The sequence below is a fragment of the Scyliorhinus torazame genome, chromosome 2, assembly GCF_047496885.1.
Source record: "Scyliorhinus torazame isolate Kashiwa2021f chromosome 2, sScyTor2.1, whole genome shotgun sequence".
Taxonomy (NCBI): Eukaryota; Metazoa; Chordata; class Chondrichthyes; order Carcharhiniformes; family Scyliorhinidae; genus Scyliorhinus; species Scyliorhinus torazame.
This window is the reverse complement of record NC_092708.1, coordinates 278,780,240-278,796,649: the sequence shown is the minus strand read 5'-3', so window position 1 is coordinate 278,796,649 and position 16,410 is coordinate 278,780,240. Positions and strand designations below refer to the sequence as shown.

Sequence of the window (16,410 nt, the reverse complement as noted above, 5' to 3'; positions counted from 1 at the left end):
CTGAGAACTGTCCCTGCTGTCCACTGCATAGCACCAGATGTCCACCTTGATGAGTACAGGGTTGGTTTGCGTCCAGTCACAGACACATGAGCAGTGATGGGCAAGGTGTCCATGAAATTTAGGACAGCAATTACTTTGTCCACCATAGGGGGGTTTGCGGATTTGACCTGTAGAGTAACACAGCTCATGCATCTGCAATCTGGATCTCTGGGCGGCGCTTGAAAGAGTATTCATAAGCAGCCAATGACTAAGCCTAGCGTTGGATCTTCGCAGACGCTTTTGACGGGGTTGCCTTGTCTTCAAGGAAGAGGCCTAGCAACGGTTTGTGATCGGTGAAGATAAAAAATGGCAGCCATAGGCATATAGATGAAACTGCTTAACAGCAAAGACAACCACAGACTGTCTTTTTCGATCTGGGCAAATTTTCTCTCGGCTGCAGCCAGCGTCTGAAGGCAAAAAGCGATTGATGCTCAAGGCCGTTGCTCATCCAATAGGACGGAACTGCTCCAAATCCAAAACGGTGAAGCACTGCATATGACTTACGATGGTTTTGAAGAATCAAAATGTGACAACACCCTCAAAGAGTGTCCTCTGCTTCACCTTTTTAAATGCCACATCCTGGGCCTTGCTCCAAATCCAAGGTTGGCGCATCTTAAAGAGCAAGTGGAGGGAGGCTAAGGCGGTAGCCAAATTTGGAATATATTCAAGAAAAGAACGAAGTTCTGTGGCATCTCGCGGAGCGGGGCCATTTTGATCAGCCGTACCTTCTCGGCGACCGGGTGTAGGCCATCTCGGTCCACCTTATATCCCAAATATACCATTCTTTTGCGCGAAACATGGACTTTGCGCGGCACAGGCAGATCCCTTATTTGGAAAACCGTTTCAACACCACCTCGAGGTTCTGCAAATGTACTTGGCCCATGGCCCCCGTGACTAACACGTCATTTAAGTAAACCGCAAAGCACGGCAAACCACGCAGGATGTTCTCCATGACGTGCTGGAAAACTGCACATGCCGAGGATACTCTGAACTGGTGTGGGTGTACTCAGTCCCTTGTGCATATTAAGTGTGACGTACGTCCAGGAGGATTTATCGAGCTCCAGCTATAGATAGCTCATGTGCAATTTTGTGAATGTACAGCCACTGGCCAATATTGTATACGAATCCTCGTGCGTGGTAAAGGGTAACGGTCCAACCTCGAAGCTGTGTTCACTGTCAATTTATAGCCTCTGCAGAGGCGGACTGTCTTATCTGGCTTCATTACGGGGTCGGCGCCGTCCAATCAGTGAAGTGCGCACGCCGAATGATGCCCAAATTTTCTAAAGGCTAAACTTCGGCCTCGACGTTCTTCACTGTAGTGTAGGAAACCGGGTGAGCACCAAAAAATGGGTGCCATGTGTACGTGTCCACCTGGATTTTGGGCACGGCCCCTTGTTTCATAAGATCATAAGTGCTCTGTGCCACCACAGAAATAGTCGCTCCAGTATCCAGCTCCATTTGGAGCACATGAAGATTCATTTGTATTGGAACATAAACAGGGAAAACACACGGCGCTGCCAAACCGTTCAGCTGCAACCCAGCCTCATCGTCTGCCTCTTCTGAGTTAGCCAGATCCAGCCCCAGGACTGACGCCGATCTCGACTGGGGCACGTGACGCACTGGCCCTCCTGCTGCCTGCAGATACGCCTGGACAGGCATCCACACGGGCCGGAATTGCCTTCAGCCGAATCTAGTGACGTTGCATGAACCCCACAGGTGGCTCTTCACCCAGTGGCGTTCAGTCCGGGCGGCGGGGATACGCAATTCTCCAAGACGTTCACCTCCATCCCTTCATCTCTTGAACGTCACGTTCTACGCTTTCTTGGGACAGGGTGATCTGCAGTGGAGTGCCTGCTGAAAAGTTAGGGAGACTTTGGCCAAAAGTTTTTTCTGAGTAAAATATTAATATCACTGACCAAACAATTACAGAGCATATCAGACAAAACAGTTCCATACTCTCAAAATTCAGCTATCTTCCGTAGCTGAGATACAAACTCGGTGATGGACTCTTCGGAGGATCGCCCCGCTGTATTAAACCGATATCTTTTAAAGATTATTGACGGGGTTGGGTTAAAGTGTTGCGCCACAAGTGTCATGAGCTGGTCGAATGATTGCATATCTGGTCTCGCCAGGTTCGTGAGACCCCGGATCACCCCGAACATATGCGGTCCACAGGTCGCATGACCGTCTGGCATTCGTTTCCTGTGATATTGTTACCCCGGAAGAAATAACACATTCATTCAGCATATTGGTTCCAGTCTTCAACACTGCCATCAGATGCATCGGACCGCTCAAACAGAGGCATGGCGAATCCAAACCTATATCCAGAAAATCGGGAGGTGGCTCAGCTGAGTAGGTTGCAGCATCAACAGCAAACCAATTTACTTCTAGTCACCAGTTTAATTAGAACAAAGGGAGCCCACACCGAGTAAAATAAGAAACAAAGTTTTATTTGCACAAATTGTACACTACCCGATAAGATCCCTAACGGGTTCCTGCTGAGGTTAGTGCCTTACTGGCCGACCTTATATACATGGGTTAATTGAGATACCCTGCCCCTAACGAGGGAGCTTGTACTCTGCAAGGAGCTTGGGGAAGACGAGCATTCCCACCCCGTGGGTTCCATGGGGGTATTACAGTATTTCTGTTGCCTTCTTACAAATGCACAGTTTGCCCTATTTCTATATCCACCGCCACGCTACAATAAAGGCCAACATTCAATTTACCTTTCTAATTACTTGCTGCAATTACAAGCTACCTTTATGTGATTCAAGTACAATGACATGAGGATGCTTTTCAAAAATCAGAGAATCTCCACAGTGCAGAAGGTGGTCATTTGGGCCATTGAGTCTGCATTGGCCCTTGGAAAGAGCACCGTACTGGAGCACACCTCTCCATCCTATCCCCCTAACCCTACCTAACCTTTTGAACATGAAGGGGCAAACTGGCATGGCCAATCCACCTAACCTGCACATCTTTGGACTGTGGGAGGAAACTGGAGAATCCGGAGGAAACCCACGAACACCGGGGGGAAAATGCAAACTCCACACAGACAGCCACCCGAGGCCAGAATTGAACCCGGGTCTCTGGAGCTGTGAAGCAGCAGTGCTAACCACTGTGCCACCATATCACCCACAAAAGGGACTCTGAAGAAGCCCTGGCAGTCGCAGAGGGGCTCGGGATAAGCCCTGGCCGTCGTAGAGGGCTCAGGAAATGCCCGGGCGGGTGCAGAGGGCTCAGGAAAAGCCCAGGCGGTGGTAGGGGAGCTCAGGAGAAGCCCTGGTGGTCACAGAGGGGCTCGGGAGAAGGCCTGGTGAGCAAAGGAGGCAGCAAAAAGGTGATGTGCAGTGGGCCACTGCTGCAAGCTACTTTTGCAGGTAGTTGAGCATCTGAGTTTCTGCTGGAATGGAAACTTGAGAATCCAGGGAACAGCGTCTACAGAAACGAGATTGAAACTCTGCCAGGGAAGCAGTTGTTGAAACAGTGAGAATTGGAGTGACTTTATAGAATCATAGAATCTACAACAAGGCCCTTAGGCCCAAACTAGTCCATGCCAACCAAAAAGCCCATCTAAGCTAACCCCATTTGCCTGCATTTGGCCCATCTCCCTCTAAACAGCACGCTAGCACAGTGGTCAGAACAGTTGCTTCACAGCGCCAGGGTTCCATGTTCGATTCCCGGCTTGGGTCACTGCCTGTGCAGAGTCTGCACGTTCTCCCCTTGCCTGCGTGGGTTTCCTCTGGGTGCTGAATAGACTCGAACTGTTTTCATTAGAATGACGGAGGTTGAGAGGTGACCTGATAGAAATCTACAAGATTATGAGAGGCATGGATAGAGTGGATGGGCAGGCACTCTTTCCCAGGGTGGAGGGGTCAGTCACCAGGGGGCATAGATTTAAGGTCCGTGGGGTAAAGTTTAGAGGAGATAAGTTTTTTACGCCGAAGGTGGTGTGTGCCTGGAATGCGTTGCCGGGGAGGTTGTAGAAGCAGATATATTAACGACGTTCAAAAGGCATCTTGACACAACAGTTGGTGGAATTGCGGAGAGCGATGAGGACTGTCAGAGGATACAGCAGGATTTAGATTATTTGGAGACTTGGGCGGAAGATGGCAGATGGAGTTTAATCCGGACAAATGTGAGGTAATGCATTCTGGAAGGTCTAATGCAGGTAGGGAATATACAGTGAATGGTAGAACCCTCAAGAGTATTGAAAGTCAAAGAGATCTAGGAGTACAGGTCCACAGGTCATTGAAATGGGCAACACAGGTGGAGGAGGTAGTCAAGAAGGCATAGGGCATGCTTGCCTTCATTGGCCGGGGCACTGAGTATAAGAATTGGCAAGTCATGTTGCAGCTGTATAGAACCTTAGGCCACACTTGGAGTATAGTGCTCAATTCTGGTCGCCACACTACCAGAAGGATGTGGAGGCTTTAGAGAGGGTGCAGAAGAGATTTACCAGAATGGTGCCTGGTATGGAGGGCATTAGCTATGAGGAGCGGTTGAATAAACTTGGTTTGTTCTCAATGGAACGAAGGAGGTTGAGGGGCGACCTGATAGAGGTCTACAAAATTATGAGGGGCATAGACAGAGTGGATAGTCAGAGGCTTTTCCCCAGGGTAGAGGGGTCAATTACTAGGGGGCATAAGTTTAAGGTGAGAGGGGCAAGGTTTAGAGTAGATGTACGAGGCAAGTTTTTTACGCAGAGGGTAGTGGGTGCCTGGAACTCGCTACCAGAGGAGGTGGTGGAAGCAGGGACAATAGTGACATTTAAGGGGCATCTTGACAAATACATGAATAGGATGGGAATAGAGGGATACGGACCCAGGAAGTGTAGAAGATTGTAGTTTAGTCAGGCAGCATGGTCGGCACGGGCTTGGAGGGCCGAAGGGCCTGTTCCTGTGCTGTACATTTCTTTGTTCTTTGTTTGTTCTTTGACATGGATAGGATGGGTAAGAGGGATACGGCATAAGGAAGTGCTGAGGGTTTTGCCCAAGGTTGGTATCATGACGGGTACAGGTTTGGAGGGCCGAAGGGCCTGTTCCTGTGCTGCATTGTTCTTTGCTCAGGTTTCCTCCCACAAGTCCCAAAGACGTGCTTGTTAGGTGAATTGGACATTCTGAATTCTCCCTCACTGTGTCCGAACAGGCGTGGCGACTCGGGGATTTTCATAGTAACTTCATTGCAGTGTTAATGTAAGCCTACTTTTGACAATAATAAAGACTATTATTAGATTATTAAACCGTTCTTATCCATCTATCTGTCCAAATGCCTTTTAAATGTTGTCAATGTCCCGGCCTCAACCACTTCCTCCAGCAGCTCATTCCACATATGTACCACGTAAAAAATGTTGCTCCTCAGGTTCCCATTAATTATTTCCCTTCTTAACTTAAAAGTATGCTTTCTAGTTCTCGATTCCCCAAACCTGGGAAAAAGATAAGTGCATTCACCGTATCCATGCTCTCATGAACTTATACACCTCTACAAGATCGCCCCTCAGTCTCGTACGCTCCAAAAATAAAGTCCTAGCTTGTCCAATCTTTCCCTATAACTCAGTCCCTTGGGTCCTGGGAACATCCTTGTAAATCTCTGCTGCACTCTCTCCAGTTTAATAACATCTTTCCTGTAGCAAGGCGACCAAAACCAAACACAATACTCCATGTGCCCTCAGTGCCCTGACTGATGGTCAGCATGCCAAAAGCCTTCTTCACTACCCTATCCACCTGTGACTCCACCTTTGGAGAACCTTGCACCTGAAATCTAAGGTCCCCCTGTTCCACGATATTCCCCAAGGTCTAACCATTCACCGTGAAAGTCCTACCTTGATTTGACTTTCCAAAATGCAATACCTCATACTTATCTCAATTGAACTCCATTTGCCATTTCTCGGCCCACTTCCCCAGCCAATCAAGATCCTGCTGCAATTTTTGGTAACCTTCTTCATGGTCTACAATACCACCTATTTTAGTGTCATCTGCAAACTTAATGATCATGCTTTGTACATGCTCATCTAAATTGTTGATGTAGATAACAAACAGCTAGGGCCAAGCACTGACCCCTGAGGCACACCACCAGTCACAGGCCTCCAGTCTGACAAGCATCCTTCCACCATTACCCTCTGCTTCCTACCATCAAGCCAACTGTCTATCCAATTTGCAGCTCTGCCTGGATTCCATGTGAACTAACCTTCCAGAGCAGCCTACCATGTACGTCTTGCCCTCATCGAACTTCCTGGTCACTTCATCAAAGAACTCTCAACAAATTTGTAAGGCATGACCTCCCATGCACAAAGCCATGCTGACTACTCCTAACCAAACCGTGTCTTTCCAAATGTCTGTATATCTTATTCCTCTGATTCCTCTCTAGTAACTTACACACCACAGATGACACACCACAGATGTTAGGCTTACTGTTCTGAAATTCCCAGGTTTTTCTTTGCAGCCCTTCTTAAATAAGGGCCCAACATTTACTACCCTCGCATCTTTTGGTACCTCACACGTGGCTAACGATGATGCAAATGTAAGACTACTTGTGATACTAATAAAGGTTATTATATCTCAGCCAGGGCTCCCGCAATTTCTTGTCCAGCCTCACGCAGTGTTGTTGGATATACCTGGTCAGGGCCAGGAGATTTATCCACCTTCATACATTTTAATACAACTTTTAGAGAGAATTCCTAGTTGAGACCTTCGAGGGTGAAGACTGGAATCCCTCATGAGAGTTTCGACAAGATAGGTTGATTCAGTGTTTACCGGTATCCATGTGGGTTGCTGTGAAATATCTGGAATCTGTCTTGGCCACTTCTGCCATTTATTGTGCAGTGTGTTTGATCACAGTTAATCTGCTAATTCACATGTATCTCATAGTTAACCTTGAATGCTAGGGTGCAGGATGGATATTTTCAATTGCTGTAGCTTCTGTCCACGTATAGTAAAGTTTGTTTATGTTTGTTCAAAACTCGTGCTTTATTCTTAGCATCTTGAATCTCAAACGGTGTCTTTTTTAAACAAAAAATTATTGGTCCCTAACCGGATTGCCCCCAAAACCATGGGGCTCTGGTCCAAGGTCTTAACAGTTCTAACAAATTTGTCAAACACTATTTCCCTTTCACAAAACCATGTTGACTCTGCCTGATTGTAAAACTAGTGCAAAAACCCCGTGCAAAACTAGGATATCTGAAACAAGATGAATGCATGCAGCACTGAGCCAAGAATCACAAGGCCAGCAATTGCAGCAAGTCACTCCAAAATTCGCAGGGAAATCCCTGATTACAAGCACACAACTGAAGTTGGCTGAAAGGAAACCTTGCCCCCAGATGATGTGCAACTCCTGGATGAAAAATTCCCGCATTTGAAAGTGAAGAATGATGAATAAAACAGTCTGGATTTTCGTTTCCACGGAACAAATAGTGTATGTAACATGTACAAGAAATAATGCTAAAGTCTTTTACTGTCCTTCAAACATACAACGTTGGCGAAAATCTACCCACAAGGAACTGTTTACCTCTTTTGGCTTTAAGAATGCGTGGCATCAATCCACATCTTACAGAAAGGTGCAATTTATAGAAGTAATTCTCAATGACAAATATAAAAACACAGAATGGTGTTTGTAATTTACACTTGCAAAGGCTTCTACAATAGCACCTTCCAAATCTGTGACAATGACCGCCTAGAATAAGAACTGCAGGTGTATGTGAACATCACCAACCTCCAAGTCACACACTATCTTGATTTGGAACTCTATTATAGTCATTCCTTCATTGGCACTGGGTCAAATTCCTGGAACTCCCTACCTAACAGTGCCATGGTAACACTTTCAGTATGGACTACAGTGGTTCAAAAAGGTGGCTCCCACCACCTTCTAAGGCAGATTGGGAATGGCAATAAACACTGCCAGTGATGCCCAAATCCCATGATGAAAAATAAAAATTAAATGCAAAACTTGCAAAAAACCTAATGACATTATCCAGATGGAAAATACTCATACAAACAGTTGAAGTGATTAAAGTAGAGCCATATTTAATGCAAGGACAATATACAAAGGCAAACCTTTCAAATGGAGAACGAACTCGACTGATCACATGGAAAATCAACACATCCTTCACCAACATTTCTTTCTCATCCAATGACCATACTGGTCTTAAGCATCCAGCTATGGAAAGGTAGTCAGCATTTTCATTGACAGATAATTTCAACTCTTCCACAGTTGAGGATTCTTTTATCTGAAATAGATGATCATAGGTTATAATTAAAACATACACTGGGGATTCCAGAAATTGTGTTGTCCTCCCCACCTGCCCGAATAGTGTCATGGATTCTTATTGAAACTTAAGAAAGAACTAAGAGGTGGTCATGCAGCCCCTCAAAGTCTGTTTTGTCTTTCAAAAAATCACATCTGATCTTCAATCTCAGCTCTACTTTCCCCACCATATCTCCATATTTCTTGATTACTTCAGTGTCTAAAAATCTGTCAATCACTGTCTTGAAATACTTTATCACTGATGGCTCATTATACTCTGGAGTAAAGAACTTTTAAAAAAAATATATATATATTTTATTCAAACTTTTCGGCCAAACAAAACAATACAAATGTTTTTCCCTTTTTACAACAATAAAACAATATAAATAACAGTGACCGTTTTTAACAAATAAATAATATATAAACTAAATGTCAACTGCCATAACAAAAATAATAACTCTCCCAAATAATAAAATCAAACAATCCAATATACATAACCAAGTACAAATATCTATACAAAAACACCCAAGGACCCACCCGAGCCCTCCCCCTTCCCCTGGGTTGCTGCTGTTACCTTCCCATTTCCTTTATCGTTCTGCGAGGTAGTTAATGAACGGTTGCCACCGCCTGGTGAACCCTTGAGCCGAACCCCTTAATGCAAACTTTATCCGTTCTAGTTTTATAAACCCTGCCATGTCGTTTATCCAGGTCTCCACGCCCGGGGGTTTGGCTTCCTTCCACATAAGCAATATCTTTCGCCGGGCTACTAGGGACGCAAAGGCCAAAACATCAGCTTCTCTCGCCTCCTGCACTCCCAGCTCTTCTGCAACCCCAAATATAGCCAACCCTCAGCCTGGCTCGACCCAGACACCCACCACCTTCGAAAGCACAATCGCCACCCCCACCCAGAACTCCTGCAGTGCCGGGCATGACCACAACATGTGGGTGTGGTTTGCTGGGCTCCTCGAGCATCACCCACACCTATCCTCTACCCCGAAAAATTTACTGAGCCTTGCTCCGGTCACATGCGCCCTGTGCAAAACCTTGAATTGTATCAGGCTTAGCCTGGCGCACGAGGACGAAGAGTTTACCCTACGTAGGGCATCTGCCCACAGCCCCTCTTCAATCTCTTCCCCCAGCTCTTCTTCCCATTTTCCCTTCAGTTCATCTACCATGATCTCCCCCTCGTCCCTCATTTCCCTGTATATATACGACACCCTACCATCCCCCACCCATGTCCCTGAGATCACTCTATCCTGAATCTCCTGCGTCGGGAGCTGCGGGAATTCCCTCACCTGTTGCCTCGCAAAATCCCCCAGTTGCATGTACCGAAATGCATTCCCTTGGGGCAACCCATATTTTTCCGTCAGCGCTCCCAGACTCGCAAACGTCCCGTCTAAGAACAGATCTCTCAGTTGCACAATCCCAGCTCTCTGCCATGCTCCAAATCCCCCATCTATTGTCCCCAGGACAAACCTATGATTATTTCTTATCGGGGACCGCACCGAGGCTCCCGTCCTTCCCCTATGCCGTCTCCACTGCCCCCAAATTTTCAGTGTTGCCACCACCACTGGACTTGTGGTGTATTTCTTCGGGGAGAACGGCAACGGCGCCGTCGCCAGTGCTTGTGGGCTGGTTCCTTTGCAGGACGCCATCTGCAATCACTTCCACGCCGCTCCCTCCCCTTCTCCCATCCACTTACACACCATTGAGATATTGGCGGCCCAGTAGTACTCACTGAAGCTCGGTAGTGCCAGTCCCCCCCATCCCTGCTACGCTGCAAAAACCCCCTCCTCACTCTCGGGGTCTTCCCAGCCCACACAAAACTCATGACACTTTTCTCGATTTTCTTGAAAAAAGCCTTCGTGACCATCACCGGGAGGCACTGAAACACAAAAAGGAATCTCGGGAGGACTACCATTTTGACCGCCTGCACCCTACCCACCAGTGACAGGGGCACCATGTCCCATCTCTTTAAATCCGCTTCCATCTGTTCCACCAATCGTGTTAGATTAAGCCTATGTAAGGTTCCCCAACTCCTGGCTATCTGAATCCCTATGTACCGGAAATCTCTTGTTACCTTCCTCAGCGGTAAATCATCTATTCCCCTGCTCTGCTCCCCCGGATGCACCACAAACAACTCACTCTTACCCATATTCAATTTGTACCCCGAGAATTCCCCAAACTCCCTGAGTGTCCGCATTATCTCAGGCATCCCCTCCACTGGGTCCGCAACATACAGCAATAAATCATCTGCATACAATGATACCCGGTGTTCTTCTCCTCCCGAGTACTCCCCTCCACTTCCTGGAGCCCCTCAGTGCTATGGCCAGGGGCTCAATTGCCAATGCAAACAGTAACGGAGACAGGGGACACCCCTGCCTCGTCCCTCTATAAAGACGTAAGTAGTCAGACCTCTGCCTGTTCGTGACCACACTTGCCACCGGGGCCCTATATTGCAGCTGTACCCATCCAATAAACCCTTCTCCAAAACCAAATCTCCTCAACACTTCCCACAGATAGTCCCACTCCAATCTGTCGACTGCTTTCTCGGCGTCCATCGCCACTACTATCTCCGCCTCCCCCTCTGGTGGGGGCATCATCATCACCCCTAGCAGTCTCCGTATGTTCGTGTTCAGCTGTCTCCCCTTAACGAACCCAGTTTGATCCTCGTGGACCACCCCCGGGACACAGTCCTCTATCCTCGTCGCCATCACCTTGGCCAGGAGCTTAGCATCTACGTTTAAAAGGGAAATGGGCCTGTAGGACCCACACTGCAGCGGGTCTTTTTCCTTCTTCAAAAGTAGCGATATCGTCGCCTCCAACATAGTCGGGGGCAACTTCCCCCTTTCCCTGGCCTCATTAAAGGTTCTCGTCAAAAGCGGGGCCAGTAGGTCCATATATTTCCCATAAAATTCCACCGGGAATCCATCCGGTCCCGGGGCGTTCCCCGCCTGCATGCTTCCAATCCCCTTTACCACCTCCTCCATCTCAATCTGTGCTCCCAGTCCCGCCCTCTCCTGCTCCTGCACCTTCGGGAATTCCAGCTGATCCAGGAAACACATCATTCCCTCCTTCCCTTCCGAGGGCTGAGCCTTATATAAACTCTGGCTGACCTCGGCTTCTCCCCTTGCCCTCGGCCCCCACTGTGCGAGGCCCCCTCCTTCCTGCGTCCCTGTTCCCGCCACAATTACCATAGCGCGGGAGCAAAGCCCGCGTTTCCCACTCGGCCCCTCCCCTAATGGTGCCTTTCCCTTCTCCTTCCCCTTTCCGTCCCACCGGCGCCCACAGTTCCTCATACCCCCCCCCCCCCTCCCAAAACATGGGGAAGAGAGAAAAGTTACAGGATCATAGAATTAACAAATTGAAAAATCGTCCCCCCCCCCCCCCTTCCCCTTCCTCGCCCCACATAATCACCCCACCACTTTGTCCCAGAAGCTCTTTCTCTCGCCCGACTATTCCAGCTTCTCGTCCACAATGAATGTCCACGCCTCTTCTGCCGTCTCAAAGTAGTGGTGCTTCCCTTGGTGTGTAACCCACAGTCTCGCCGGTTGCAACATTCCAAATTGAACCTTCTTTTTGTGAAGCACTGCCTTAGCCCGATTGAAACTTGCCCTCCTTCTCGCCACCTCCGCACTCCAATCCTGGTATACGCGGATCACCGCGTTCTCCCATCTACAGCTCCGAGTTTTCTTCGCCCATCTGAGGACCGTCTCTCTGTCATTGTAGCGGAGAAATCTCACCACTATAGCTCGAGGTATTTCTCCAGTCTTTGGTCTTCGCGCCAGAACTCGATAGGCTCCCTCCACCTCCAAAGGTCCCGTCGGGGCCTCCGATCCCATTAGCGAGTGAAGCATCGTGCTCACATATGTCCCGACGTCCGCCCCCTCGGCGCCTTCGGGAAGACCCAGGACTCTTAAATTCTTCCTCCTCGAATTGTTCTCCAGTGCTTCCAACCTCTCCACACACCTTTTGTGCTGTGCCTCGTGTGTCTCTGCCTTCACCACCAGGCCCTGTATTTCATCTTCGTTTTCAGCAGTCTTTGCCTTCACGACCCGAAGCTCCAGCTCCTGGGTCCTCTGCTCCTCCTTTAGCCCTTCAATCGCCTGTAATATCGGGATCAACACTTCCTTGTTCAATTCCTTCTTCAGCTCTTCCACACAGCGCCTCTTGTTGCTCCGGGCCCCATAACAAACGGCCACCTTCCGACGCCATCTTGCTTCGAGCTTCCCTTCCTTGCTGCTGCTCCAGAGGATCTTCTGCAATCCAGCTGCTATCCTCTCCTTTTTCCATGTGTGTCCGGGGGGACGGGGGGATTCCCTTCTGGTTTACCGCAGAATGTTTTTGGCCGTTTAAATTGCCGTTGGGGCTCCTATTAAGAGCCCAAAAGTCCGTTCTAACGGGAGCTGCCGAAACGTGCGACTTAGCTGGTCATCACCGCACCCGGAAGTCGAGTAAAGAACTTTTAAGGATGACAAACTTCTGAGGGAAGAAATTTCTCATCTCCAATCTAAATTATCCTGACACAATGTCTCCCTAGTTCTTTACTCCATTTCTGTCCAGAAAATAGCCTGAGCATCTACCCATTCAAATCTCTTAGTTATATCTGTTGATCACCTTTCAACTGGAAAATCTATGTCGGTTCTGCTCAATCTCTCTTCTCAGCTGGGAAATCATTCTCGCGAATCTGCAATGCACCACTTCAAAAGGAAAGAGTATCCCTCCTTAGACCTCATGAGACCAGAAAAAGAACGTCAGGTGAGGTTTCATCAAAGTCCCAAAGAATTGCAGCGATATTATATACCAATTACCTTGCAATAAAGACTAGCATAAATTTGTTTTCCTAATTGCTTGCTACACTTGCAGGTTAACATTGTGGTTTATATACAAAGATACCCAAATTCATCTGCACACCAAGCTAGTTTCTCACATTTTAAAAAGTATTCTGCTTTTCTATTCTTCCAAGAAAAGTGGATAACTTCCTCACATTATGTCACCTTCTTACCCACTCCCTTTTTTTGAATTACTTTATCAGTTACAACGCCAGAGCTCAAGAGTGTGGACTGGGGCAAACCCCGAATCCAGCTCCTTGCCTGTTCCAAACATGAATTAAAATGGAATCCAATTCATTGTCGCCGCAAGTGAGACATACCAGATCCAGGCATTACACCTGACCTCACGCTCATCTTAGCCAAAAGGCCGAGAAGTGATTTACCCACTCACTTAACCTCATTTTTACCATTGCAGCCTCTTGGTATCCTTTGTACAGCTTACCCGTAACAGCCTCCCCGAACAGGAGCCGGAATGTGGCGACTAGGGTCTTTTCACAGTAACTTCACTTGAAGCCTACTTGTGACAATAAGCGATTTTCATTTAATTTTTTCATCTTATCCTCATCTTAGTCATTGATATATATTGTAAATAGCTGAGGCCAAAACAACTGATTCTTGTTAAAACCTGTCAACCTGAAAATGACCCATTTTCAATCATTAACCAATCCTCAATCCGAGCTCTCCGTATACACAGGATCTGCTCAGACGAGGAGGAGCGTAACAGACATCTACAGACGTTGAAAGATGCCCTCGTACGAACGGGATATGGCACTCGACTCATCGATCGACAGTTCCAACGCGCCACAGCAAAAAACCGCACCGACCTCCTCAGAAGACAAACATGGGACACAACCGACAGAATACCCTTCATCGTCCAGTACTTCCCCAGAGCGGAGAAACTACGTCATCTTCTTCACAGCCTTCAACATTGATGACGATGAACATCTTGCCAAGATCATCCCCACACCTTGCCTTCAAACAACCGCGCAACCTCAAACAAACCATTGTTTGCAGCAAACTACCCAGTCTTCAGAACAGTGACCACGGCACCACACAACCCTGCCATGGCAATCTCTGCAAGGCGTGCCAGATCATCGACATGGATACCACTATTACACGTGAGAACACCACCCACCAGGTACGCGGTACATACTCGTGCGACTCGGCCAACGTTGTCTACCTCATACGCTGCAGGAAAGGATGTCCCGAAGCGTGGTACATTGGCGAGACCATGCAGACGCTGCGACAACGAATGAACGGACATCGCGCAACAATCACCAGGCAGGAATGTTCCCTTCCAGTCGGGGAACACTTCAGCAGTCAAGGGCATTCAGCCTCTGATCTCCGGGTAAGCGTTCTCCAAGGCGGCTCAGAATCGCCGAGCAGAAACTTATAGCCAAGTTCCGCACACATGAGTGCGGCCTCAACCGGGACCTGGGATTCATGTCGCATTACATTCATCCCCCACCATCTGGCCTGCGAAATCCTACCAACTGTCCTGGCTTGATACAATTCACACCTCTTTAACCTGGGGTTACCCCATCTCTGGATCTGTAAAGATTTAATCACCTGCTAATGGTCGCATTCCAAGCATTGTTTGGCATCTTTGAATTTGTCTATATATATGTTTCTGGAACATACCTCTTAGAATCATAGAAGTTTACAGCATGGAAATAGGCCCTTCGGCCCAACCAGTCCATGCCGCCCAGTTTTTACCATTAAGCTAGTCCCAGTTGCCCGCACTTGGCCCATAACCCTCTATATCCATCTTACCCATGTAACTATCTAAATGCTTTTTAAAAGACACAATTGTACCCGCCTCTACTACTACCTCTGGCAGCACATTCCAGACACTCACTACCCTCTGAGTGAAGAAATTGCCCCTCTAGGCCCTTCTGAATCTCTCCCCTCTCACCTTAAACCTATGCCCTCTAGTTTTAGACTCCCCTACCTTTGGGAAAAGATGTTGACTATCTACTTTATCTATGCCCCTCATTATTTTATAGACCTCTATAAGATCACCCCTAAGCCTCCTACGCTCCAGGGAAAAAAGTCCCAGTCTATCCAGCCTCTCCTTATAACTCGAACCATCAAGTCCCGGTAACATCCTAGTAAATCTTTTCTGCACTCTTTCTAGTTTAATAATATCCTTTCTATAATAGGGTGACCAGAACTGCACACATTATTCCAAGTGTGGCCGTACCAATGCCTTGTACAACTTCAACAAGACGTCCCAACTCCTGTATTCAATGTTCTGACCAATGAAACCAAGCATGCCGAATGCCTTCTTCACCACCCTGTCCACCTGCGACTCCACCTTCAAGGAGCTATGAACCTGTACTCCTAGATCTCTTTGTTCTATAACTCTCCCCAACGCTATACCATTAACTGAGTAGGTCCTGGCCTGATTCGATCTGCCAAAATGCATCACCTCACATTTATCTAAATTAAACTCCATCTGCCATTCGTCGGCCCACTGGCCTAATTGATCAAGATCCCGTTGCAATCCGAGATAACCTTCTTCACTATCCACTGTGCCACCAATCTTGGTGTCATCTGCAAACTTACTAACCATGCCTCCTAAATTCTCATCCAAATCATTAATATAAATCACAAATAACAGTGGACCCAGCATCGATCCCTGAGGCACATCACTGGTCACAGGCCTCCAGTTTGAAAAACAACCCTCTACAACCACCCTCTGTCTTCTGTCATCCAGCCAATTTTGAATCCAATTGGCAACCTCACCCTGGATCCCGTGAGCTTTACCCTTCTGCAACAACCTACCATGCGGTACCTTGTCAAAGGCTTTGCTAAAGTCCATGTAGACAACGTCTACTGCACTGCCCTCATCTACCTTCTTGGTCACCCCCTCAAAAAACTCAATCAAATTTGTGAGACATGATTTTCCACGCACAAAGCCATGCTGACTGCCCCGAATCAGTCCTTGCCTCTCTAAATGCTTGTAGATCCTGTCTCTCAGAATACCTTCCAGCAACTTACCTACTACAGACGTTAGGCTCACCGGTCTGTAGTTCCCAGGCTTTTCCCTGCTGCCCTTCTTAAACAAGGGCACAACATTCGCCACTCTCCAATCTTCAGGCACCTCACCTATGGCTGCCGATGATTCAAATATCTCTGTTAGGGGACCCGCAATTTCCTCCCTAGCCTCCCACAACACCCTGGGATACATTTCATCAGGTCCCGGGGATTTATCTACCTTGATGCGCTTTAAGACTTCCAGCACCTCCTCCTCTGTAATATGCACACTTCTCAAGACATCATTGTTTATTTCCCTTAGTTT

General features: G+C 47.7%; 1 protein-coding gene across 2 annotated transcripts in view; it reads right to left on the bottom strand.

Annotated features, from left to right (window-relative positions):
- The window catches only part of LOC140398981 (G2/M phase-specific E3 ubiquitin-protein ligase-like), a 449,971-nt gene that overhangs the window by 46,977 nt on the left and 386,584 nt on the right, over nucleotides 1-16,410 (bottom strand). For both annotated transcript variants that reach the window (XM_072488016.1, XM_072488009.1), the window contains one exon: nucleotides 8,085-8,257. In XM_072488016.1, the coding sequence (XP_072344117.1) occupies nucleotides 8,085-8,257 (173 nt within the window). The remainder of the gene's footprint in view (nucleotides 1-8,084; nucleotides 8,258-16,410) is intronic.